This window comes from Aegilops tauschii, chromosome 3, assembly GCF_002575655.3.
Source record: "Aegilops tauschii subsp. strangulata cultivar AL8/78 chromosome 3, Aet v6.0, whole genome shotgun sequence".
Lineage (NCBI taxonomy): Eukaryota > Viridiplantae > Streptophyta > Magnoliopsida > Poales > Poaceae > Aegilops > Aegilops tauschii.
In genome coordinates this window covers 599,689,117-599,714,657 of record NC_053037.3, presented here as the reverse complement: position 1 = coordinate 599,714,657, position 25,541 = coordinate 599,689,117, and the positions used below count along the sequence as shown (strand labels likewise).

Genomic DNA, 25,541 nt, shown 5'->3' with positions numbered 1-25,541 from the left:
TGTTGGGCGGCCATGGAGGAGAGTGTTGCGAGTCCCGCTAGGTAGAAATAGAGCGAACTAACATGTGGTAGGATGGTTAGGAGGACAGTGGTATCCATAGCCCACCAGAGTTCAAGTCCTAGACTTGACACTGGTGCTTGCATTTTCCTGGATTTATTTCAGGCCTTCCAGCAATGTGCGTTCAGTGGGAGGAGACGCTCCCATCGACTACAAAGGCGTCTGTGGCAACTTCATCAATTCAAAACGATGTACTCGGTCTCTCGGAAGTGCTTATAGGGATAGGGTGTGCGTGCATGAGTTTATAGGAATGTATGTGCGTATGTATGAACATCTACGTTTGTATTGTACTGTGTTAAAAACAGAAATAGAGAATGAAAGAATACAGACCGTTAGCATGCATGATCTCCCTTCCGGGCTTCCGGCCTATGTTACAGCAACACCACCAGCAGTGCGACGTTCCAGCTTGATGTGCTGTTATCCTTGGCCAAAGAGGACTACAAATTGTTTTCACTTGTGTTTATTCACAAACTGCCTATAAGATAACATTCACTTTTGACCATCATCAAGCTGCCACTGCGCAATAGTACAACAAGACTGCTTGATGCCAAGCTACATTTCAAGAAACATAACGATAGCAACGATGACGCGGTACTGAAATGCAAAATGGAAATGAAAGCAGAACATGGAACGCGAGCGCACCCATGCACCCATGGACGGAGGAGGGGGGATCGACGTCTGTGGTGTTGTCCCGCTCAGTTTCCTTGTGGGCAGCGGTAAATCTTGAGGCAGTTCCGGCCGGTGTTCGGCTGTCCGGGCTGCGCGCACTTGGGCCTGCAGGCTTGCTCGTTGCCGTTCAATGGCCCCGGGTCGATGCCGGCGAGGACGCGCCGGTGCACCCCGAGGTCCACCACCGTGGACACCACGGCGAGCTCCGGCGCCATGCCGTCCTCTAGCCTCATGGACGACGATGACGGCATCAGCTGCTGCGCCGCGTCGACGCTGGCAGTGCCGCCGAGGAGCGCCGCCGCCTTCGCGCCCGGGCCAGCGAGCAGCACAAGCGCGAGGATCACCAGCGAGATGCACACCGCCTGTCTGTCCATGCTAGCTAGCTAATCGATCCGTTTGTGCTGGGCAGAGGTGGAGGAGAGTGCTGCGAGCCCCGCTCGGTAGCAAGGAGCAGCGCTGGCTTATAGCAGGCCCTGTGGGTTGGGCGTTTGGTACTGGGCACCTCTCACAGCATCTCTAACAGACCCCGCATAAGTGATCAAACCTGTAATTGTTTTGCGTTTTACAGTTTTGGATGAAAAAAGTGTCCAGAACAGAAACCGTAAAAATGGTCCAACCCGTAAAATTTTTAAGGGCCACCGCAAATGCACACCCGAAACCCTTATCTTTGGAGGTTGGAAGGCCGAATCTAGGGGGGCCTGATACCGGTCAAACCTTGTCGGAGCACACACGCCGCCGCGGAGTTTGCCGGAATCTGCCCTAAACTCGCCGAATTCATCACTGCTCACCGGAAAAGGCCGCTAGGCGCCGCAATCGATCGCCGCCGGTTCGAATTGGACGAGCTCGACATAGCCGTGGCCTCCCATGACCTCAGCATGGCCGCCAGAATCCTCCCGGCGCGGCAGGCAAAGGGGCACGACTCGGCTGGCAATAGCGCAAGGCGCGGACGGCCGAGGCGGCGGGGCATGGCCGGCAAGGCTAGGCGCGGACGACGGAGGCGACGGGGCATGGCCCGCGAGGCTGGGCGCCGCCGGCGCGGTGATGGGGCGCGGCCGACAGGGCGGGACGCGGTCGACGGGCGACGGGGCGCGGCCGACGGGCGACGCGGCATGGCCTGCGGGCGATGGGGCGCGGCCGACGGGGTTGGACGCGACCGGCGTGGCCGGCACCGCCGGCTAGGGGAATGGGCGGCAGCGGCCGGACTGGAGGAAAGAGCTCTTTATTCCAGTTTTATAGTTTGTTTTACAGTATCTGTTCGGCCGCAGCTAAAATGAACCCTTAAAATACACTTTTTCCAACCCATATCTCAGTTTTACATTTTGCGATTTTAAGGGGTCCGCTAGAGATGCTCTCATGGCCCCCATTTGAATTGGACGACACATTATATTATGTCCGTCACAGCCGTCCACATGCAGTAGCTTAATCTGCTCTAGTTCCCATGCACGGGCGCTCGTAACAGCAAAGAGGAGTCACGGAAGGGTGGAGCCAAACAGAAACAGATATTACCACCAAACATACATCACTTTACAAGAGACTGGATTTTCTACCATGCACGGGACGTCCCGTGAATGGTCTAGTTGGCATTCTTTGTAGAATACCCTATTCATACATCTAGAACTATTCATCAACATTAAGTGACACATGGGCCCAGTAATGCAAATTAAATGTCATCCCTGTGCGGAACCAGCCTATCTATACAAAAGCTAGCATTTTATTTTCTTGTGAGATATTAATTCGTCAATATATGTTGAATATTAATTCCATATTAAAATATTTTAAAATATTTGAATTCCTAACGACATGCTCTTTAAAACAAGGTTAATATTGAATATATTTTAATTGAGTTTCAATTTCATCAGCATATTTCACCCATTTTCTAAAACTGATTTGACTCATTTTAAAAAGCATATTCTAGTCATTTAAAATAATCACTTATCTCAAAATGTTGACTTTACACATTCCAAACAATGCTTTTACTCAGTTGGAACAAACTAATTTTGCTTAATTCAGAAAAACGATTTCACTAATTTCAATAAAATAATTTCACTCAATTTTTATTTGTATTGCACTCATTAAAAATCATTTCAATAACTGATTTAATCATTACAAATTTCTAAAGGTTGAAATTATAACGTGTTTAGAATCTATCCAAGGTTGATCTTGTTCTAAAGGTCTTGATGCGATGAGTTCAAATACATAAAAACTTCCAAAAAAAGGAATTTTGGTTTCAAAGATATTAGATTTTGTAAAGGAAACTAAAAATGATGGATTTTGAGAGGAAGAGAGGAGATGTTGTCAGCCATGCATGTGTCATAGTTTGTGAGCAGAGAGAGAGAGAAACGCATGCATGGCATTAAGTGGACCGGCGCGAAGTTCTCTTGTGCACCTACGTCACTCGGCTCGCGCCCCTGAATGAAGAAGTAGTGGGGCCCCCTGCCCGCCCAAAAGTTTTGCGAAATCCTTATCTTTCGGCTTTTTAAAGAAGATAGGCCATTACAAAAACAAGGTATAACAGTCGCGAAACTCATTGCAAAAGAGGGTAAATCGGCCACTTTAAGATTACCATCTGGATTGAGCAGCAGCTCGTAGACCGCCTGAAAAAGAATATTTATTATTTGATACAATGCTATATTAATGCGAATGGCATACTCTATACGTATACGCGAAGCATAGTTTGCATGCACTCGGATCTCCAGCATAATCCAGCGATGGATGCACGCACTGGACCTTCCGTGCATGGGAAAATCGCTTTTCTCTCACTTTACAGCGCGTATTTTGTCTGGAAAGAAGATGGTCACATGCTGAGTGAATTGCAAAAAACCACCACATTTGAAGTTAAAGCATCCAATTGCCACCACATTTCTAGCGCGTCCCAAAAATCCACCACTTTACTTGTAAATTTTCTCAATAAAAACAAATGACCGGTTTGCCGCAGTTAACCCGATTTCTGACAGGGCTGGCCCACCCGTCAGGTGCCACGTGGGCGAGGCCAGACGGCGAGTGGGTTGACGGCCGTTACGGCACGCGCGTGGTCAAAGCGGTCGCGGCTCTGACTGCTTGGCCCATTCTCCCCTCTTTCCCCCGTCTCTCTCTCTGTCCTGCGATGGAGGCGGCGGCTAAACCTACCGGCGGCGGCGGCGAATCAGCAGGCGGCGGAGGGACTAGAGGCGATGGTGATGGGTTCTCGGAGGTGGACAACTGGTTCGGCAGCAGTAGCTTGCCGACGCAGCGGGCTCCTTCACCGGAGCGATCCCCTTCGCCCCCCTCACCGCCGGAGTGGGACATAGAGCGCCGTGCGGCGGCGGCCCTAGCACGCAAGATCAGGGCTTCAGGCGTGGGAGAAGGCCATCAGTGGGCTTCAGGGTTCGGCGGCGTGTGGTAAGATTTCTTCCCCCTCCACCCCTCTCTTCATTGGATTCACTGGAAATTTTAGGGTTGTTAGATTGCATATAAACCTATCATGTTACAGTATGGTTGTTAATGGGCTGTTAGATTTTAGGAAATTTTAGGGTTGTTAGATTTTAGGAGATTTTAGGGCAGTTTGATTTTAGTGCTTTGTTTACTGAAGATTATTGTTTGTTTACTCAAGTGTTGTAGCTGATATAGTTAATATCTTTTCTGTACAACATGTTTCAGTAGGAAATATAGCTCTGGGTTTATGGTTTTATGCATGAATGCTTTGTTTAGTCCTTATTGACAGTGAAGATAGTGCTAATATCTTGTCTGAATAACATGTTACATTATTAAAACAGAATCAATGAAGCACTAATTCTCCTCAATTTTCTGTAGTTTGGATGATGAGATATGGGAAATAAGGTACCATTTTCAAGGGAGAGACAACTTGGAGAGGACCATTTCTCTGTCAGAAATTACTTATATTAACATGTTAGCACTGCTAGAGACTGAAGAGGGATATACTGAAGCTGACTACATGTTCTATATGAAAGAAGAAGGAAAGGGGGCAGCAGGAATGCAGGTTATTGACAGTGAAGATAGTGTGGAAGAGATGCTAGACTATTATGCTGAGTAGAAGGTGCTCAACATAACTGTAATTAAGGCTAATGAGCCTAATCCAGGAGAGTTTAACAGGTCAAATATTGTGGAGGAACAAGTGCCTATAAGTAATGTGGGGGATTCCAACATTATTTCTATAGATGAGGCAGGAGTATTGTTCCCTATTGCTGTTGAAGACACAGTTGAAGAGCTCTATGTTGTGCCTATTGCTGTTGTAGAGCCAGGTGAAGAGTCTGCATATATTAACACACAACAGAGCATGAATTTGAAGAAAGCAAAGGGCAAAGAGAAATTACAGGAAGATGTTGGCCCCTCTGATGATGAAGTGTTTGTTGATTTGAACTGCTGTGAGGACTGCTCTGAGGAGGAAGATGAAATCATTGAGAAGGAAGATGAAATCATTGAGGAGGAAGAGCATGACATAGGTAATGAGGAGGAAGATGAAATCGTTGAGAAGCTGAAGCAGAAAAGGAAACAGAGAAAGGATCCTATGCATCACTTTGAAGGAGACACAGAAGTGGAAGAGATGTGTCCAGAGGCAGAGGACTCAGACACAGAACCTGAGACACCTCTTCCTCAAACATTCAAGAAAGTAGGCAAAGCAGGCCCCACTACAAGATCACACCCATGAAGCTGACATTGAGGTAATTCCTGATTTCATTCCATCTGATGATTTTGCTTGTTTCCCTGGGGACTATGGCATTAGTGATTCAGATGATGAGTCAGGTCTACCACTGCCCTGTGGAAGGAAGAGTCAAGCCAAGAGGGCAGGACTAGGATCTGGTATGATGAGACCAAGCCAGATGCTCATGACCAACTTTGCTTGAGTATGTGCTTCACTGATGTGTATCAGTTTAGAAGAGCACTTAGGAATTTTCATATCAGAATCCTTAGAAATTTCCAGTACCATAGGAACTGCAAGGATAGGATCATTGTGCATTGCAAAGAAAGGGACAATGGGTGTCCTTTTTTCATGACTGCATCCACAATTGCTCATGAGAAGACATTCTGCATCAAGAAGATGAAGTTGTTGCACACTTGTGGTGCACATGGAGAAAAAACCAAAGTGACAGTTGACTGGATGGCCAGAACATGTGAGCAGCAACTGAGAGATAATCCAAGGGCTGGTGTTGATGCAATTTTAAAAAGAACAAAGACTAAGTATGGGCTGGAAGTGCCAAAGACCAAGGCCTACAGGGCAAGGTCATTGGCCATCTAAGTGGTGGAAGGTGACATGAAGGGACAATACACAAGGTTTAGGGATTATCTTCAAGCTGTGCTTGATACCAACCCTGGGAGCAGATGCATTGTGACTACCAGAGAGCTTGAGCTCCATCCTAGCCCAAATCCTAGGTTCCACTACATGTTCTACTGTCTAAATGCTTCAAAAGAAGGTTTCTTGAATGGGTGTAGGCCCTTTATAGGTATTATATGCATTCTAAATTACTCCAATTCATTGCCCATATCTTGTACTTAATAATGCACTCATTTCACTACCCAATGCTTTAATACAGGTTTAGATGGTTGCTTTATCAAGCTTTCTACTGGGCAACAGATACTTGCTGCCACTGGTAGGGATGGGAATAACAACATATTCCCTATTGCAATTGGTATTGTTGATAAGGAGGACAAGGAAAGTTGGACTTGGTTTCTTAGCCAATTAAGAGCTTGCATTGGAGAGGGGAACAAGTGGGGCACATACACAATCATCTGTGATAGACAGAAGGTATATTTTTCATTTCACAATTGAATGATTAATACTTGCTGCCATTATGGACAATGCAATTATGAAGTTATATGATTAATACTTGCTGCCATCTATATAATGACTTAAACAGGGGCTGTTGAATGCAATTCAAGCTGTGTTCCCACACTCACCTCAAAGATATTGTCTTAGACATATCTATGCAAATTTCCAGTCAGCTGGCTTCAGGAGTGAGGAGTTGAAGAAGCATATGGACAATGCTGCATATTCATACACCAAGAATGGTTTTGAGGTTGCAATGAATGAACTGAGAAAGGAGGATGAAGATGCTTGGAAGTGGCTTTGTGATATCCCTAAAGAGACTTGGGCAAGGCATGCTATGGATCACACATGCAAGACAGACCTAGTAGTTAACAATCTTAGTGAAGTGTTTAACAAGATGAAACTAGATGTGAGGAACAAGCCAATAAGGAGCTGTGTAGATGGATTCAGAACTAAGTTGATGGTTAAGTACCAAGCAGTTAGAGAGAAGACAGAGAAGAGTAAGTGGGAGATAACACCCACTTATATGGAGAAGTTGGAGGAGTCAAAGAAGTACTCAAGGCAATGCACTGCATACATGGCAGGTCCTGGTATTTGGCAAGTCACTAGTGGGGAGTCTACCTACTGTGTGAACCTTGATAAGTGGACCTGTGACTGCAAGAAATGGGACCTATGTGGTTGGCCATGTAACCATGCAGTTTCTGCCATTACAAGAGTGAAGGGGCAGCCAGAAGACTATGTGCATGAGTTCTTCAAAAAACCATTGTATACGGAAACATACAAGCACATCATCTACCATGTACCAGGGCCTGACTGTTGGCCTAGGACACCAACTGCTGACATAGATCCACCAGTGTTCAAAGAGAAGAAGGGCAGAAAGCAAACAGCTAGGAGGAAGGGGCAATTTGAGGTCCCAACAAAGAAGGATACATCAAGGATGGCAACTATCACCTGTAGCAACTGCAAGATGCAGAAACATAGGTACACCTACTGCCCTCAGCCCCTGAAGCCTCATCTGCAGGCAAGAAAGGACAAGCACAAGGTATGGAATATGCACACTGTTGTCATTGTTTTCAACTTATTACCATGAAACTGGCACAAACAACTAGCCTCACCATTTTTCATTGTTTTAATCATTTGATTCATCCTAATTGTTGGGCTATGATGTGTGCTTTCTTAGACAACCAGAACTCACTACCATGGAGCTGGGGGAAGTTCTACTGCTACTGCACAGCCTGCAACCAGTGCACCACCTGCTGCAACTACTAGGGTTAGAAGAACAACTGCTACTGGTCATTCCCAGCCTGCTACATCTACCAGGGGAAGAAAATCAACTGCTGCTTCTACTGGTCCTGCCCAGCCTGCTGCTTCTACAAGGCCAAGAAGAACAACTGCTGCTTCTACAAGGGCAAGCATCACCATTGATGCTTCTACTACTTCCCAGGCTGCCACAAGAGCTTCAGGTTCAAGCAATGCAGCCAGCAGGAGAGGTGGAAGGCCCTACATGGCACCTAGGGCTGCAACTACAACAGAGGGAGCAACAGTAGGGTCTAAAAGGAAGAGGTTCCAGAGCACCAGGATGAGGGGTTACTTTTATGCCAGTGGCAACTAGTCAGTGCACAATTTGGCTGTTGTCTTTTGAACTGCCTGCCTTAAGTATTTCATAAACTATGCCTGGGAACTGCTATGTGTAACCAGTATTTAGCTTGAGAACTTGTTTGTGTTACCATGCTAAGTTTGAGAATTGTTATGGATGAGAACTTTTATGGTTGAGAACATGTTTGTGTCATCAACAATTTACTTGTTTGATTTGATGCTTTTTCTATTCTAAAATATTTTGGCCACCTTGAGCCCAAGCCTTGTTTGATTTTCTATTCTAAAAGATTTTGGCCACCTTGGTCATCAACAATTTACTTGTTTAGGTGGCAGATTCATAATAGCATAGCTCTTACTATAGAAAGCTAACAAGATTACATAACTGGGGTAGTTTTGCAGCTAGTCATTACATACATTACATAACTTAACTGGAGGTAGTTTTGTAGCTAGTCATTACATACATTACATAACTTAACTGGAGGTAGTTTTGTAGAAAATCATTACAGTCATTACATAACTAGGGGATTCCCAAAATATACAACCCCAAGGCTAGCTATATTGTTCCAAGGCCACATATTAGCTTAACATAACTGAGGTGATGAACATCATTGTTCACTCATCAAGGATTGACTTGATCTTGGCAAGCTTGTCCTTGTTGCCATGACCAGCTTTCATAAGATCACCCACCAGAAACTCCATCTTCTTCTTCTCCTCTACCAGCATGTCCCTCTCTTTCTTCATCTCATCCCTCTCCTTCCTTGTGTTCCTAATGATCTCCCCCTGAGACCTAAGAATGCACTTCATCTCCTTCAGCTCCTGAGCCAGCTTCTCCATCTCCTTCATCTTGCCAAAGTCAGCACTCTGCTTCTCCTTGCTGATAGCTAGCTTCTCCATGTCCTTGTCCACATCCATCTGCTTCTGCTTGAACTCTTCATCACTCATGACCCTGTTGTTCTGATCTGCCCAATCAAACATCTTGGTGACTTCCTCAACCAGCTGACTGTACTGATCCCCAAGTGTATCCAACTGCTTGTTGACCTTGTCCAACTCTTTCTTATACTTCTCATGGTCAATCATTCTGCCATGATTCTCCTCATGAAACATCTCCCATATCTTCTCCAAACATCTTTGCAGAATAGAAGGCCATGGGGCATCAACCCACTGAGCAACTCCACAGTCAATACCATCCTGCATCAAGTTTCATTTACTTAATTTACTGACATGTTTCATTTACTTAATCAATGTCCTAAACATGTTTCATTTACTGACAGAAACTGATGCTTGCAAAATCACTGTGAAAAACATGTTTCATCAACTGTAGACAGTCCAAATTGACTGAATTTACTGAATTCACTGCAGACTAACTACCACTAACACAATTAACTGAATTTACTGACAGCAACTGCAGATAGTCCAAATTTACTGCATACTAACTACCAAATCTACTGCAGACACTGCAAATTTACTGCAGACTAACTTACATTTGATTCTTGCAACTGCAGACAGTCCAAATTAACTGAATTTACTGACAACAATTATTACAACAATCTGCAGACTAACTACCACTAACACAAACCCTCGTTGGATAACACTGACATGAGGAACAGCACATCCATAGAACCTCCTCCCAGTGTCCTTTCCTTCAAATGCAACATATTTCATGCATGGGGCCAAGTGCAGTCTACATGTGATGCTTGCATCTGCAGCTCTACCACAGAAGGATGGATCTATAGTGGTGTCAGGGTTCGCCTGCATTGTAGCACACTAGTGAACCGCAGAAAAGATAGCAACTACTCCAAACATGGTCTCAAATCGAAGAACACTTGAACACTAACCCTAACCCTAGGTGCAAAGCAGATATCTTACCCAGTGCTGCTCCAGATCCATGCCGACCAGCTCCTCCTCGTCGCTGCTCTCCTCTCCATCCTTCCACGACGGCATCTTCTACGGCGGGGAGGGAGCCGTGCCTCCGGCGGCGGCGAAAAACTCCGGCAGCGGCAACAGGGGACAGAGCAGAGGAGTGAGAGTGAGAGAGTGAGCGAGTGGAGTGTGAGCGGAGTGTGAGCGGCGGGGAGTGGGGGCTCTGTTTTGTACCGACAGCCCTAACGGCCATCAACCCACTCGCCGTCTGGCCTCGCCCACGTGGCACCTGACGGGTGGGCCAGCCCTGTCAGAAATCGGGTTAACTGCGGCAAACCGGTCATTTGTTTTTATTGAGAAAATTTACAAGTAAAGTGGTGGATTTTTGGGACGCGCTGGAAATGTGGTGGCAATTGGATGCTTTAACTTCAAATGTGGTGGTTTTTTGCAATTCACTCTCACATGCTGATTGGAACATTCCGTGAGTGCGACTACGCGTCTGACAAACTGATTGTCACGACAAGCTCTTAGTTTATTTTACTTTTTAGCACAACAAGCTGGCTACCGGGCGCTGCTCTTTTTTTTAGAAGAACACCACGCTTTATTTCATTCATTCAGGTTTAAAGGAATACAAAGGTGATCCGGTGGACCATTAAGCCACACATGACGACCAATACATAGTGTAGTGGACGATCTAGCTAGTCTGTATGCCTCACCATTGCATGTGTGGTGCTCGTGGACAAACTCGCAACTATGCAATCTCATCTTTCTATCGTCGATATCTTTAAGGATCATGCAATACTCACCAAGATGTCGCTTGCTCTTCAGGTCGTTAATGACTCAGACAGTCAGATGCAATACGTGCTTTAGAGATGGCCAAATCCTCCGCAAGAGCAAGTGCTTCTCTGCATGCACACACCTCCAGGGTAGCAGGCTCTGTCACACCTTGGAAAACAACCGCGGATGCTCCCAAGAAAACGCCACGATCGTTTCGACAAACCACCCCAACGGCGCCGGTGTTCAACGATTTAGCAACTGCTGCATCAACATTCACTTTCACCTCCCCCAAGCTCGGCGGTAGCCATGCTGCGCCTCGCGGGCTTGCGCCACGCTTGATGTGCGTCTGCCGTGCCGCTTGGGATGTTCCTGCAGCTCCTGCAAGTACCGCTCAATGAACAGGTGTGTCGACAATGGACTCTGGAACTCATGTTCGTGGATGGCCTTCCTTCTCACCCATCAGATCGCCCATAACGTAGGTAGGACCGAGACAAAATTATCCTTTCTCAGTGTGTTACACAGACTGAAAAGCCAAAGCTTAGGGTCCGGTGTCTCGTCGCCATATACCGGTAGTAGTGCATCGTCATCTCGGAGGGACCACACACTTTTGGCCATGTTACAATCAAGCAATGCATGCCTCCATGAGTCCAAGGCCGCCGAACAAATCGGACAAGTAGCATCGTCTGTCATGTGCCTCCTCACATGCTCTTGGCCCGTCGGCAGGGACGCCTGAGCAAATCTCCAAGCAAAGATATGAAGTTTGGCAGGCACTTGCACCGCCCACAATCTTTTCCTGCTGCACTGTGTCCGAGTTTTCAGTCCGTCCACTTAACCAAGCTTCATGTCTGTGCTTCGTCTCTACCACCATCTTGTAGCAAGACCGAACATAAACAAGGCCTGACTTCTCATACTGACATGCATAGAAGTCTGGTTGCATTTTGTAATTGATGGGAATTTGTCTCACAATCTCAGCGTCCACAGGGAGCAAATGCAAGTCCAGTGCTTCGTCATTCCATGTTCTAGTCACATGGGATATCAAATCTGATACAAGTGTTAGGGGTTTGCTGATATAGGAGTTGACAACTGGTTGTCATTCCAAATATCTTACTCCTAGGCAATCAGTTGTCATTCCAAATATTTGTATCGTGTCCGTCGCCTATCCTCTTAATTGGACCATTTCTTAAAATATCTTACTCATATAGTTGTTATTCCAAATATTTGTATCGTTTCTGTCGCCTATCCTCTTAATTAGACCAATTCTTAAAATATCTCTTCCTTCACAAATGAATCTCCATATTTGGGACGGCCTCCCTCCCTCCTCAGCGGACAAGATATCTGAGGAGGGGAACTGATTTAAGTATCCGGGCAATAAGGGTTGTTGGCTCGTTAAGGATCCTCCACGCCTGACGTGCTAGCAGGGCGAGGTTAAAAATTTCCATATCCCGAAAACCTAGACCACCCTTGTATTTTGGTATGCACTGTTGGGGAACGCAGTAATTTCAAAAATATCCTACGCACATGCAAGATCATGGTGATGCATAGCAACGAGCAGGAGAGTGTTGTCCACATACCCTCGTAGACCGTAAGCGGCAGCGTTATGACAACGCGGTTGATGTAGTCGTACGTCTTCACGATCCGACCGATCCTAATACCGAAAGTACGGCACCTCCGCGATCTGCACACGTTCGGCTCAGTGACGTCCCACGAACTCTTGATCCAGCTGAGTGTCGAGGGAGAGCTTCGTCAGCACGACGGCGTGATGACGGTGATGATAAAGCTACCGGCGCAGGGCTTCGCCTAAGCACTGCAACGATATGACCGAGGTGGATTATGGTGAAGGGGGGCACCGCACACGGCTAAGAGATCAATGATCAACTTGTGTGTCTATGGGGTGCCCCCTCCCCCGTATATAAAGGAGTCGAGGAGGGGGGAGGGCCGGCCCTCTATGGCGCGCCCTGGAGGAGTCCTACTCCCAGCGGGAGTAGGATTCCCCCCCCCCCTTCCAAGTAGTAGGAGGAGGAGAGAAGGAAGGAGAGGAAAGAGGGAAGGAAGGGGGGGGAGGCCCCCCACCCAATTCGGATTGGGCTAGGGAGGCGCGTCCTCCACCTTTTCTCTTACTCTCCTCTATTCCACTAAGGCCCAATAAGGCCCATATACTCCCCGGGGGTTCCGGTAACCTCCTGGTACTCCGATAAATGCCCGAACTCATCAGGAACCATTCCGATGTCCAAACATAGGCTTCCAATATATCGATCTTTATGTCTCGACCATTTCGAGACTCCTCGTCATGTCTGTGATGATATCCGGGACTCCGAACTACATTCGGTACATCAAAACACATAAACTCATAATACCGATCGTCACTGAACGTTAAGCGTGCGGACCCTACGGGTTCGAGAACTATGTAGACATGACCGAGACTCATCTCCGGTCAATAACCAATAGCGGAACCTGGATGCTCATATTGGCTCCTACATATTCTACGAAGATCTTTATCGGTCAAACCGCATAACAACATACGTTGTTCCCTTTGTCATTGGTATGTTACTTGCCCGAGATTCGATCGTCGGTATCTCAATACCTAGTTCAATCTAGTTATCGGCAAGTCTCTTTACTCGTTCTGTAATGCATCATCCCGTACTAACTCATTAGTCGCATTGCTTGCAAAGCTTATAGTGATGTGCATTACCGAGAGGGCCCAGAGATACCTCTCCGACAATCGGAGTGACAAATCCTAATCTCGATCTATGCCAACTCAACAAACACCATCAGAGACACCTGTAGAGCATCTTTATAATTATCCAGTTACGTTGTGACATTTGATAGCACACAAAGTGTTTCTCCGGTATTCGGGAGTTGCATAATCTCATAGTCATAGGAACATGTATAAGTCATGAAGAAAGCAATAGCAACATACTAAACGATCAAGTGCTAAGCTAACGGAATGGGTCAAGTCAATCACATCATTCACCAATGATGTGATCCCGTTCATCAAATGACAACTCATGTCTATGGCTAGGAAACTTAACCATCTTTGATTAACGAGCTAGTCAAGTAGAGGCATACTAGTGACACTCTGTTTGTCTATGTATTCACACATGTACTAAGTTTCCGGTTAATAAAATTCTAGCATTAATAATGAACACTTATCATGATATAAGGAAATATAAATAACAACTTCATTATTGCCTCTAGGGCATATTTCCTTCAGTCTCCCACTTGCACTAGAGTCAATAATCTAGTTCACATCGCTATGTGATTTAACACCGACAGTTCACATCACCATGTGATTAACACCCATAGTTCACATTGCCATGTGACCAACACTCAAAGGGTTTACTAGAGTCAAAAATCTAGTTCACATCGCTATGTGATTAACACCCAAGAGGACTAAGGTGTGATCATGTTTTGCTTGTGGGATTTAGTCTACAGGTCTGCAACATTCAGATCCATATGTATTCTGCAAATTTCTATGTCTACAATGCTCTGGACGGAGCTACTCTAGCTAATTGCTCCCACTTTCAATATGTATCTAGATCGAGGCTCAGAGTCATCCGGATCGGTATCAAAGCTTGAATCGACGTAACTCTTTACGATGAACTCTTTATCACCTCCATAACCGATAATTATTTCCTTAGTCCTCTAAGGATAATTTTGACCAATGTCTAGTGATCTACTCCTAGATCACTATTGCACTCCCTTGCCAAACTCAGGGTAGGGTATACAATAGGTCTAGTACACAGCATGGCATACTTTATAGAACCTATGGCTGAGGCATAGGGAATGACTTTCATTCTCTCTCTATCTTCTGTCATGGTCGGGCTTTGAGTCTTACTCAACTTCACACCTAGTAACACAGGCAAGAACTCCTTCTTTGACTGTTCCATTTTGAACTACTTCAAAATCTTGTCAAGGTATGTACTCATTGAAAAAACTTATCAAGCGTCTTGATCTATCTCTATATATCTTGATGCTCAATATGTAAGCAGCTTCACCAAGGTCTTTCTTTGAAAAACTCCATTCAAACACTCCTTTATGCTTTCCAGAAAATTCTACATCATTTCCGATCAACAATATGTCACTCACATATACTTATCAGAAAGACTGTAGTGCTCCCACTCACTTTCTTGTAAATACAGCCTTTGGCGCAAGTCTGTATAAAACTATATGCTTTGATCAACTTATCAAAGTGTATATTTCAACTCCGAGATGCTTGCACCAGTCCATAGATGGATCGCTGGAGCTTGCACATTTTGTTAGCACCTTTAGGATTGACAAAACCTTCTGGTTGCATCATATAAACTCTTCTTTAATAAATCCATTAAGGAATGCAGTTTTGTTATCCATTTGCCAGATTTCATAAAATGCGGCAATTGTTAACATGATTCGGACAGACTTAAGCATCGCTACGAGTGTGAAAATCTCATCATAGTCAACACCTTGAACTTGTCGAAAACCTTTTGCGACAAGACGAGCTTTGTAGATAGTAACACTATCATCAGCGTCCGTCTTCCTCACGAAGATCCATTTATTCTCAATGGCTTGCCGATCATCGGGCAATTCCACCAAAGTCCATTCTTTGTTTTCATACATGGATCCTATCTCAGATTTCATGGCCTTAAACCATTTTGCGGAATCTGGGCTCATCATCGCTTCCTCATAGTTCGTAGGTTCATCATGGTCTATTAACATGACTTGCAGAACAGGATTACCGTACCACTCTGGTGCGGATCTCACTCTGGTTGACCTACGAGGTTCGGTAGTAACTTGATCTGAAGTTTCATGATCACTATCATTAACTTCCTCACTAATTGGTGTAGGAATCACTGGAACTGATTTCTGTGATGAACTAATTTCCAATTCGGGAGCAGGTACAATTACTTCATCAAGTTCTACTTTTGTTCCACTCACTTCTTTCGAGAGAAACTCCTTCTCTAGAAAGGATCTATTCTTAGCAACGAATATCTTGCCTTCGGATCTATGATAGAAGGTGTACCCAATAGTCTCCTTTGGGTATCCTATGAAGACACATTTCTCCGATTTGGGTTCGAGCTTATCAGGTTGAAGCTTTTTCACATAAGCATCGCAGCCCCAAACTTTAAGAAACAACAACTTTGGTTTCTTGCCAAACCACAGTTCATATGGCGTCGTCTCAACGGATTTAGATGGTGCCCTATTTAACGTGAATGCAGCTGTCTCCAATGCATAACCCCAAAACGATAGTGGTAAATCGGTAAGAGACATCATAGATTGCACCATATCTAATAAAGTGCAGTTATGACGTTCGGACACACCATTACGCTGTGGTGTTCCAGGTGGCGTGAGTTGTGAAACTATTCCACATTGTTTCAAATGAAGACCAAACTCGTAACTCAAATATTCACCTCCACGATCAGATCGTAGAAACTTTATTTTCTTGTTACGATGATTTTCCACTTCACTCTGAAATTCTTTGAACTTTTCAAATGTTTCAGACTTATGTTTCATCAATTAGATATACCCATATCTTCTCAAATCATCTGTGAAGGTCAGAAAATAACGATACCCGCCGCGAGCATCAACACTACTCATCGGACCATATACATCAGTATGTATTATTTCCAATAAGTCAATAGCTCGCTCCATTGTTCCGGAGAACGGAGTTTTAGTCATCTTTCCCATGAGGCATGGTTCGCAAGCATCAAGTGATTCATAATCAAGTGATTCCAAAAGTCCATCAGCATGGAGTTTCTTCATGCGCTTTACACCAATATGACCTAAACGGCAGTGCCACAAATAAGTTGCACTATCATTATTAACTTTGCATCTTTTGGCTTCAATATTATGAATATGTGTATCACTACGATCGAGATCCAACAAACTATTTTCATTGGGTGTATGACCATCGAAGGTTTTATTCATGTAAACAGAACAACAATTATTCTCTGACTTTAAATGAACAAACGTATTGCAATAAACATGATCAAATCATATTCATGCTCAACGCAAACACCAAATAACATTTATTTAGGTTCAACACTAATCCCGAAAGTATAGGGAGTGTGTGATGATGATCATATCAATCTTGGAACCACTTCCAACACACATCGTCACTTCACCCTTAACTAGTCTCTGTTCATTCTGCAACTCCCATTTCGAGTTACTACTCTTAGCAACTGAACCAGTATCAAATACCGAGGGGTTGCTATAAACACTAGTAAAGTACATATCAATAACATGTATATCAAATGTAGCTTTATTCACTTTGCCGTCCTGCTTATCCACCAAGTTTCTAGGGTAGTTCCACTTCCAGTGACAATTTCCTTTGCAGTAGAAGCACCCAGTTTCAGGCTTGGGTCTAGCTTTGGGTTTTTTCATGGGAGTAGCAACTTGCTTGCCATTCTTCTTGAAGTTCCCTTCCTTTTCCTTTGCGCTTTTACTTGAAACTAGTGGTCTTTGTCAACCATCAACACTTGATGTTTTTTCTTAATTTCTACCTTCGTCAATTTCAGCATCGCGAAGAACTCAGGAATTAGTTTCGTCATCCCTTGCATATTATAGTTCATCACGAAGTTCTAGTAACTTGGAGATAGTGACTAGAGAACTTTGTCAATTACTATCTTATCTGGAAGATTAACTCCCACTTGTTTCAAGCAATTGTAGTACCCAGACAATCTGAGCACATGCTCACTGGTTGAGCTATTCTCCTCCATCTTGTAGGCAAAGTACTGTCAGAGGTCGCATACCTCTCGACACATGCATGAGCATGAAATACCAATTTCAACTCTTGGAACATCTCATATGCTTCATGTCGTTCAAAACATTTTTGAAGTCCTGGTTCTAAGCCGTAAAGCATGGTGCACCAAACTATCAAGTAGTCATCATACCGAGCTTTTGTCAAAACGTTCAAACGTCTGCATCTGCTCCTGCAATAGGTCTGTCACCTAGCGGTGCATCAAGGACATAATTCTTCTGTGCAGCAATGAGGAAAATCCTTATATCACAGAACAAGTCCGCATCATTGCTACTATCATCTTTCAAATTATATTTCTTTAGGAACATATAAAATTAAACGGGGAGCTACATCGTGACCTATTGATCTACAACATAGATATGCTAATACTACCAGGACTAAGTTCATGATAAATTAAAGTTCAATTAATCATATTACTTAAGAACACCAACTTAGATAGACATCCCTCTCATCATCTAAGTGATCACGTGATCCAAATCAACTAAACCATGTCCGATCATCACGTGAGATGTAGTAGTTTTCAATGGTGAACATCACTATGTTGATCATATCTACTATATGATTCATGCTCGACCTTTCGGTCTCAGTGTTTCGAGGCCATATCTGCATATGCTAGGCTCGCCAAGTTTAACCCGAGTATTCTGCGTGTGCAAAACTGGCTTGCACCCGTTGTTTGTGAATGTAGAGCTTATCACACCCGATCATCACGTGGTGTCTCGGCACGACGAACTGTCGCAACGGTGCAAACTCAGGGAGAACACTTATACCTTGAAATTTAGTGAGAGATCATCTTATAATTCTACCGCTGAACTAAGCAAAATAAGATGCATAAAGGATAAACATCACATGCAATCAATATAAGTGATATGATATGGCCATCATCATCTAGTGCCTTTGATCACCATCTCCAAAGCACCGTCATGATCACCATCGTCACCGGCGCGACACCTTGATCTCCATCGTAGCATCATTGTCATCTCGCCAACTACTGTTTCTACGACTATCGCTACTGCTTAGTGATAAAGTAAAAACAATTACAGGGCGATTGCATTGCATACAGTAAAGCGACAACCATATGGCTCCAGCTGCCAGTTGCCGATAACTCTGTTACAAAAATATGATCATCTCATACAATAAAATTTAGCATCATGTCTTGACCATATCACATCACAATATGCCCTGCAAAAACAAGTTAGACGTCCTCTACTTTGTTGTTGCAAGTTTTACGTGGCTGCTACGGGCTGAGCAAGAACCGTTCTTACCTACGCATCAAAACCACAAAGATTTTTTGTCAAGTATGTGTTGTTTTAACCTTCAACAAGGACCGGGCGTAGCCACACTCGATTCAACTAAAGTTGGAGAAACTGACACCCGCCAGCCACCTGTGTGCGAAGCACGTCGGTAGAACCAGTCTCGCGTAAGCGTACGCGTAATGTCGGTCCGGGCCGCTTCATCCAACAATACCGCTGAATCAAAGTATGACATGCTGGTATGACTATTATTGTTGGGGAATGTAGTAATTTCAAAAAAAAAATCCTGCGCACACACAGGATCATGGTGATGCATAGCGACGAGAGGGGAGAGTGTTGTCCACGTACCCTCGTAGACCGAAAGCGGAAGTGTTAGCTCAACGCGGTTGATGTAGTCGTACGTCTTCACGATCCAACCGATCCAAGTACCGAACGTACGGCACCTCCGAGTTCAGCACACGTTCAGCTCGATGACGTCCCACGAACTCCGATCCAGCAGAGCTTTGCGGGAGAGTTCCGTCAGCACGACAGCGTAATGACGGTGTTGATAATGTTACCGACGCAGGGCTTCGCCTAAGCACCGCTACGATATTACCGAGGTGGAATATGATGGAGGGGGGGCACCGCACACGGCTAAGAGAGATCAACAGATCAACTTGTGTGTTCTAGGTTGCCCCCCAGCCCCCGTATATAAAGGAGCAAGGGGGGAGGCCGGCCGGCCCCTGTAGGGCGCGCCAGGAGGAGGAGTCCTCCTCCTAGTAGGAGTAGGACTCCCCTTTCCTACTCCTACTAGGAGGAGGAAAGGAAGGAGGAGAAGGAGAAGGAAGGAGAGGGAGGAAAAGGAGGAAAGGGGGGCTGGCCCCCTAGTCCAATTCGGTTTGGCTAAGGGGGCCGCGCGCCCTGCCTCCTCTCTTCCACCACTTGGCCCATGAGGCCCATTGCTTCTTCCTCGTATTCCCGTAACTCCCCGGTACCCCCGAAAATACCCGTATCACTCGGAACCTTTCCGATGTCCGAATATAGTCGTCCAATATATCGATCTTTACGTCTCGACCATTTCGAGACTCCTCGTCATGTCCCCGATCTCATCTGGGACTCCGACCTACCTTCGGTACATCAAAATGTTGGGAATCGTAGCATAATTTTAAAATTTTCCTACGTTCACCAAGATGCATCTATGGAGTGTACTAGCAACGAGGGGAAGGGAGTGCATCTACATACCCTTGTAGATCGCGAGCGGAAGCGTTCCAATGAACGTGGATGACGGAGTCGTACTCGCCGTGATCCAAATCACCGATGACCGAGTGCCGAATGGACGGCACCTCCGCGTTCAACACACGTACGGTGCAGCGACGTCTCCTCCTTCTTGATCCAGCAAGGGGGAAGGAGAGGTTGATGGAGATCCAGCAGCACGACGGCGTGGTGGTGGATGTAGCGGGTCTCGTGCAGGGCTTCGCCGAGCTTCTACGAGAGAGAGAGAGGTGTTGCAGGGGAGGAGGGAGGCGCCCAAGGCTGTTGTTTTGCTGCCCTCCCTCCCCCCCCCTTTATATAGGCCCCTGGGAGGGGGGCGCCGGCCAGGGATCCCATCTGGATGGGGGGCCGGCGGCCAGGGGGGGTGACTTGCCCCCCAAGGCAAGTGGGGCGCCCCCCCACCCTAGGGTTTCCAACCCTAGGCGCAGGGGGAAGGCCCATGGGGGGCGCCCCAGCCCACTAGGGGCTGGTTACCCTCCCACTTCAGCCCATGGGGCCCTCCGGGATAGGTGGCCCCACCCGGTGGACCCCCGGGACCCTTCCGGTGGTCCCGGTACAATACCGGTAACCCCCGAAACTTTCCCGGTGGCCGAAACTGGACTTCCTATATATAATTCTTCACCTCCGGACCATTCCGGAACCTCTCGTGACGTCCAGGATCTCATCCGGGACTCCGAACAACTTTCGGGTTTCCGCATACATATATCTCTACAACCCTAGCGTCACCGGACCTTAAGTGTGTAGAACCTACGGGTTCGGGACACATGCAGACATGACCGAGACGCCTCTCCGGTCAATAACCAACAGCGGGATCTGGATACCCATGTTTTCTCCCACATGCTCCACGATGATCTCATCGGATGAACCACGGTGTCGAGGATTCAATCAATCCGTATACAATTCCCTTTGTCAATCGGTATGTTACTTGCCCGAGATTCGATCGTCGGTATCCCAATACCTTGTTCAATCTCGTTACCGGTAAGTCTCTTTACTCGTACCGCAATGCATGATCCCGTGACTAACGCCTTAGTCACATTGAGCTCATTATGATGATGCATTACCGAGTGGGCCCAGAGATACCTCTCCGTCACACGGAGTGACAAATCCCAGTCTCGATCCGTGCCAACCCAACAGACACTTTCGGAGATACCCGTAGTGCACCTTTATAGTCACCCAGTTACGCTGTGACGTTTGGCACACCCAAAGCACTCCTACGGTATCCGGGAGTTGCACGATCTCATGGTCTAAGGAAAAGATACTTGACATTGGAAAAGCTCTAGCAAACGAAACTACACGATCTTTTATGCTATGCTTAGGATTGGGTCTTGTCCATCACATCATTCTCCTAATGATGTGATCCCGTTATCAATGACATCCAATGTCCATAGTCAGGAAACCATGACTATCTGTTGATCAACGAGCTAGTCAACTAGAGGCTTACTAGGGACAGGTTGTGGTCTATGTATTCACACATGTATTACGATTTCCGGACAATACAATTATAGCATGAATAATAGACAATTACCATGAACAAATAAATATAATAATAACCATTTATTATTGCCTCTAGGGCATATTTCCAACAGCCTCCCACTTGCACTAGAGTCAATAATCTAGTTACATTGTGATGAATCGAACACCCATTGCGTCCTGGTGTTGATCATGTTTTGCTCTAGGGAGAGGTTTAGTCAATGGATCTGCTACATTCAGGTCCGTATGTACTTTACAAATATCTATGTCTCCATTTTGAACACTTTCACGAATGGAGTTGAAGCGACTCTTGATATTCCTGGTCTTCCTGTGAAACCTGGGCTCCTTTGCAAGGGCAATAGCTCCAGTATTGTCACAGAAGAGAGTCATTGGGCCCGACGCATTGGGAATCACCCCTAGGTCGGTAATGAACTCCTTCATCCAGACTGCTTCCTGTGCTGCCTCTGAGGCTGCCATGTACTCCGCTTCACATGTAGATCCCGCCACGACGCTTTGCTTGCAACTGCACCAGCTTACTGCTCCTCTATTCAAAATATACACGTATCCGGTCTGTGACTTCGAGTCATCCAGATCTGTGTCGAAGCTAGCGTCGACGTAACCCTTTACGACGAGCTCTTCGTCACCTCCATAAACGAGAAACATATCCTTAGTCCTCTTCAGGTACTTCAGGATATTCTTGACCGCTGTCCAGTGTTCCTTGCCGGGATTACTTTGGTACCTTCCTACCAAACTTACGGCAAGGTTTATATCAGGTCTGGTACACAGCATGGCATACATAATAGACCCTATGGCCGAGGCATAGGGGATGACACTCATCTGTTCTATATCTTCTGCCGTGGTCGGGCATTGAGCCGTGCTCAATTGCACACCTTGCAATACAGGCAAGAACCCCTTCTTGGACTGATCCATACTGAACTTCTTCAATATCTTGTCAAGGTATGTACTCTGTGAAAGACCAATGAGGCGTCTTGATCTATCTCTATAGATCTTGATGCCTAATATATAAGCAGCTTCTCCAAGGTCCTTCATTGAAAAACACTTATTCAAATAGGCCTTTATACTTTCCAAGAATTCTATATCATTTCCCATCAATAGTATGTCATCCACATATAATATGAGAAATGCTACAGAGCTCCCACTCACTTTCTTGTAAACACAGGCTTCTCCATAAGTCTGTGTAAACCCAAACGCTTTGATCATCTCATCAAAGCGAATGTTCCAACTCCGAGATGCTTGCACCAGCCCATAGATTGAGCGCTGGAGCTTGCACACTTTGTTAGCATTATTAGGATCGACAAAACCTTCCGGCTGCATCATATACAACTCTTCCTTAAGGAAGCCAGTAAGGAATGCCGTTTTGACGTCCATCTGCCATATCTCATAATCATAGTATGCGGCAATTGCTAACATGATTCGGACGGACTTCAGCTTCGCTACGGGTGAGAAAGTCTCATCGTAGTCAACCCCTTGAACTTGTCGATAACCCTTAGCGACAAGTCGAGCTTTGTAGATGGTCACATTACCATCTGCGTCCGTCTTCTTCTTAAAGATCCATTTGTTTTCTATGGCTCGCCGCTCATCGGGCAAGTCAGTCAAAGTCCATACTTTGTTTTCATACATGGATTCTATCTCGGATTTCATGGCTTCTAGCCATTTGTCGGAATCCGGGCCCGCCATCGCTTCTTCATAGTTCGAAGGTTCACCGTAGTCTAACAACATGATTTCCAGGACAGGGTTGTCGTACCACTCTGGTGCGGAACGTGTCCTTGTGGACCTACGAAGTTCAGCAACTTGATCTGAAGCTTCATGATCATCATCATTAACTTCCTCCCCAGTCGGTGTAGGCACCACAGGAACATTTTCCCGCGCTGCGCTACTTTCCGGTTCGGAAGAGGTGACTATCACCTCATCAAGTTCCACTTTCCTCCCACTCAATTCTTTCGAGAGAAACTCCTTCTCTAGAAAGGACCCGTTCTTGGCAACGAAGATCTTGCCTTCGGATCTGAGGTAGAAGGTATACCCAATAGTTTCCTTAGGGTATCCTATGAAGACGCATTTTTCCGATTTGGGTTCGAGCTTTTCAGGTTGAAGTTTCTTGACATAAGCATCGCATCCCCAAACTTTTAGAAACGACAGCTTAGGTTTCTTCCCAAACCATAATTCATACGGTGTCGTCTCAACGGATTTAGACGGTGCCCTATTTAAAGTGAATGCGGCAGTCTCTAAAGCATAGCCCCAAAATGAGAGCGGTAAATCGGTAAGAGACATCATAGATCGCACCATATCCAATAGAGTGCGATTACGACGTTCGGACACACCATTTCTCTGAGGTGTTCCAGGCGGCGTGAGTTGTGAAACTATTCCACATTTCCTTAAGTGTGCACCAAACTCGTGACTTAAATATTCTCCACCACGATCTGATCGTAAGAATTTTATTTTCCTGTCATGTTGATTCTCGACTTCACTCTGAAATTCCTTGAACTTTTCAAAGGTTTCAAACTTGTGTTTCATTAGGTAGACATACCCATATCTACTTAAATCATCAGTGAGAGTGAGAACATAACGATATCCTCCGCGAGCCTCAACACTCATTGGACCACACACATCGGTATGTATGATTTCCAATAAGTTGGTTGCTCGCTCCATTGTTCCCGAGAACGGAGTCTTGGTCATCTTACCCATGAGGCATGGTTCGCACGTGTCAAATGATTCGTAATCAAGAGACTCCAAAAGTCCATCTGCATGGAGCTTCTTCATGCGCTTGACACCAATGTGACCAAGGCGGCAGTGCCACAAGTATGTGGGACTATCGTCATCAACTTTACATCTTTTGGTATTCACACTATGAACATGTGTAACATCACGTTCGAGATTCATCAAAAATAAACCATTGACCAGCGGGGCATGACCATAAAACATATCTCTCAAATAAATAGAACAACCATTATTCTCGGATTTAAATGAGTAGCCATCTCGAATTAAACGAGATCCAGATACAATGTTCATGCTCAAAGCTGGCACTAAATAACAATTATTGAGGTTTAAAACTAATCCCGTAGGGAGATGCAGAGGTAGCGTGCCGACGGCGATCACATCGACCTTGGAACCATTCCCGACGCGCATCGTCACCTCGTCCTTCGCCAGTCTCCGTTTATTCCGTAGTTCCTGTTTTGAGTTACAAATATGAGCAACCGCACCGGTATCAAATACCCAGGAGCTACTACGAGTACTGGTAAGGTACACATCAATTACTAGTATATCACATATACCTTGGGTGTTGCCGGCCTTCTACTTGTCCGCTAAGTATTTGGGGCAGTTCCGCTTCCAGTGACCACTTCCCTTGCAATAAAAGCACTCAGTCTCGGGCTTGGGTCCATTCTTTGACTTCTTCCCGGTAACTGGCTTACCGGGCGCGGCAACTCCCTTGCCGTCCTTCTTGAAGTTCTTCTTACCCTTGCCCTTCTTGAACTTAGTGGTTTTATTCACCATCAACACTTGATGTTCTTTTCTGATCTCTACCTCAGCTGATTTTAGCATTGAATATACCTCGAGAATGGTCTTTTCCATCCCCTGCATATTGTAGTTCATCACAAAGCTCTTGTAGCTTGGTGGAAGCGACTGGAGGATTCTGTCAATGACCGCGTCATCCGGGAGATTAACTCCCAGCTGAGATAAGCGGTTGTGCAACCCAGACATTCTGAGTATGTGCTCACTAACAGAACTTTTCTCCTCCATTTTACAGCTGAAGAACTTGTCGGAGACATCATATCTCTCGACCCGGGCATGAGCTTGAAAAACCAGTTTCAGCTCCTCGAACATCTCATATGCTCCATGTTTCTCAAAACGCTTTTGGAGACCCGGTTCTAAGCTGTAAAGCATGCCGTACTGAACGAGGGAGTAATCATCAGCACGCTGCTGCCAAGCGTTCATAACGTCTTGGTTCTCAGGGATTGGTGCTTCACCTAGCGGTGCTTCTAAGACATAATCTCTCTTGGCTGCTATGAGGATGATCGTCAAGTTCCGGACCCAGTCCGTATAGTTGCTGCCATCATCTTTCAGCTTGGTTTTCTCTAGGAACGCGTTGAAATTGAGGACA

The 25,541-nt window shown here is 45.6% G+C and overlaps 3 protein-coding genes across 3 annotated transcripts; 1 reads left to right on the top strand and 2 right to left on the bottom strand.

The window, feature by feature from the left end:
• Positions 1–535: 535 nt before the first annotated feature.
• Positions 536–1,149, bottom strand: LOC109783562 (uncharacterized). The gene has a single exon (XM_020342159.4). It carries the CDS (start codon positions 1,098–1,100, stop codon positions 753–755), a length of 348 nt encoding a protein of 115 aa, XP_020197748.1. The 5' UTR covers positions 1,101–1,149; the 3' UTR covers positions 536–752.
• Positions 1,150–5,821: 4,672 nt separating this feature from the next.
• Positions 5,822–7,206, top strand: LOC141020788 (uncharacterized). The gene is made up of 5 exons (XM_073495729.1): positions 5,822–5,943; positions 6,043–6,134; positions 6,255–6,466; positions 6,579–7,048; positions 7,149–7,206. Exons 1-5 carry the CDS (start codon positions 5,822–5,824, stop codon positions 7,204–7,206), a joined length of 954 nt encoding a protein of 317 aa, XP_073351830.1.
• Positions 7,207–8,641: 1,435 nt separating this feature from the next.
• LOC109783561 (uncharacterized) lies at positions 8,642–10,072 on the bottom strand. Its single transcript, XM_020342158.4, has 3 exons — positions 9,950–10,072; positions 9,680–9,832; positions 8,642–9,271 (listed from the first exon to the last, which is right to left on the bottom strand). Exons 1-3 carry the CDS (start codon positions 10,022–10,024, stop codon positions 8,696–8,698), a joined length of 804 nt encoding a protein of 267 aa, XP_020197747.3. The 5' UTR covers positions 10,025–10,072; the 3' UTR covers positions 8,642–8,695.
• Positions 10,073–25,541: the final 15,469 nt, after the last annotated feature.

Excerpts from the sequence above, each read along its gene's own strand:
- LOC109783562 (XM_020342159.4), bottom strand. The coding sequence starts at position 1,100 with ATGGACAGACAGGCGGTGTGCATCTCGCTGGTGATCCTCGCGCTTGTG.
- LOC141020788 (XM_073495729.1), top strand. The coding sequence starts at position 5,822 with ATGGCCAGAACATGTGAGCAGCAACTGAGAGATAATCCAAGGGCTGGT. Across the intron at positions 6,135-6,254 it reads TCTAAATGCTTCAAAAGAAG|GTTTAGATGGTTGCTTTATC; the intron begins GTTTCTTGAATG and ends GCTTTAATACAG. Across the intron at positions 6,467-6,578 it reads TCATCTGTGATAGACAGAAG|GGGCTGTTGAATGCAATTCA; the intron begins GTATATTTTTCA and ends TGACTTAAACAG.
- LOC109783561 (XM_020342158.4), bottom strand. The coding sequence starts at position 10,024 with ATGCCGTCGTGGAAGGATGGAGAGGAGAGCAGCGACGAGGAGGAGCTG. Across the intron at positions 9,833-9,949 it reads TGGATCTGGAGCAGCACTGG|GCGAACCCTGACACCACTAT; the intron begins GTAAGATATCTG and ends GCTACAATGCAG. Across the intron at positions 9,272-9,679 it reads ATGGATGTGCTGTTCCTCAT|GATGGTATTGACTGTGGAGT; the intron begins GTCAGTGTTATC and ends AACTTGATGCAG.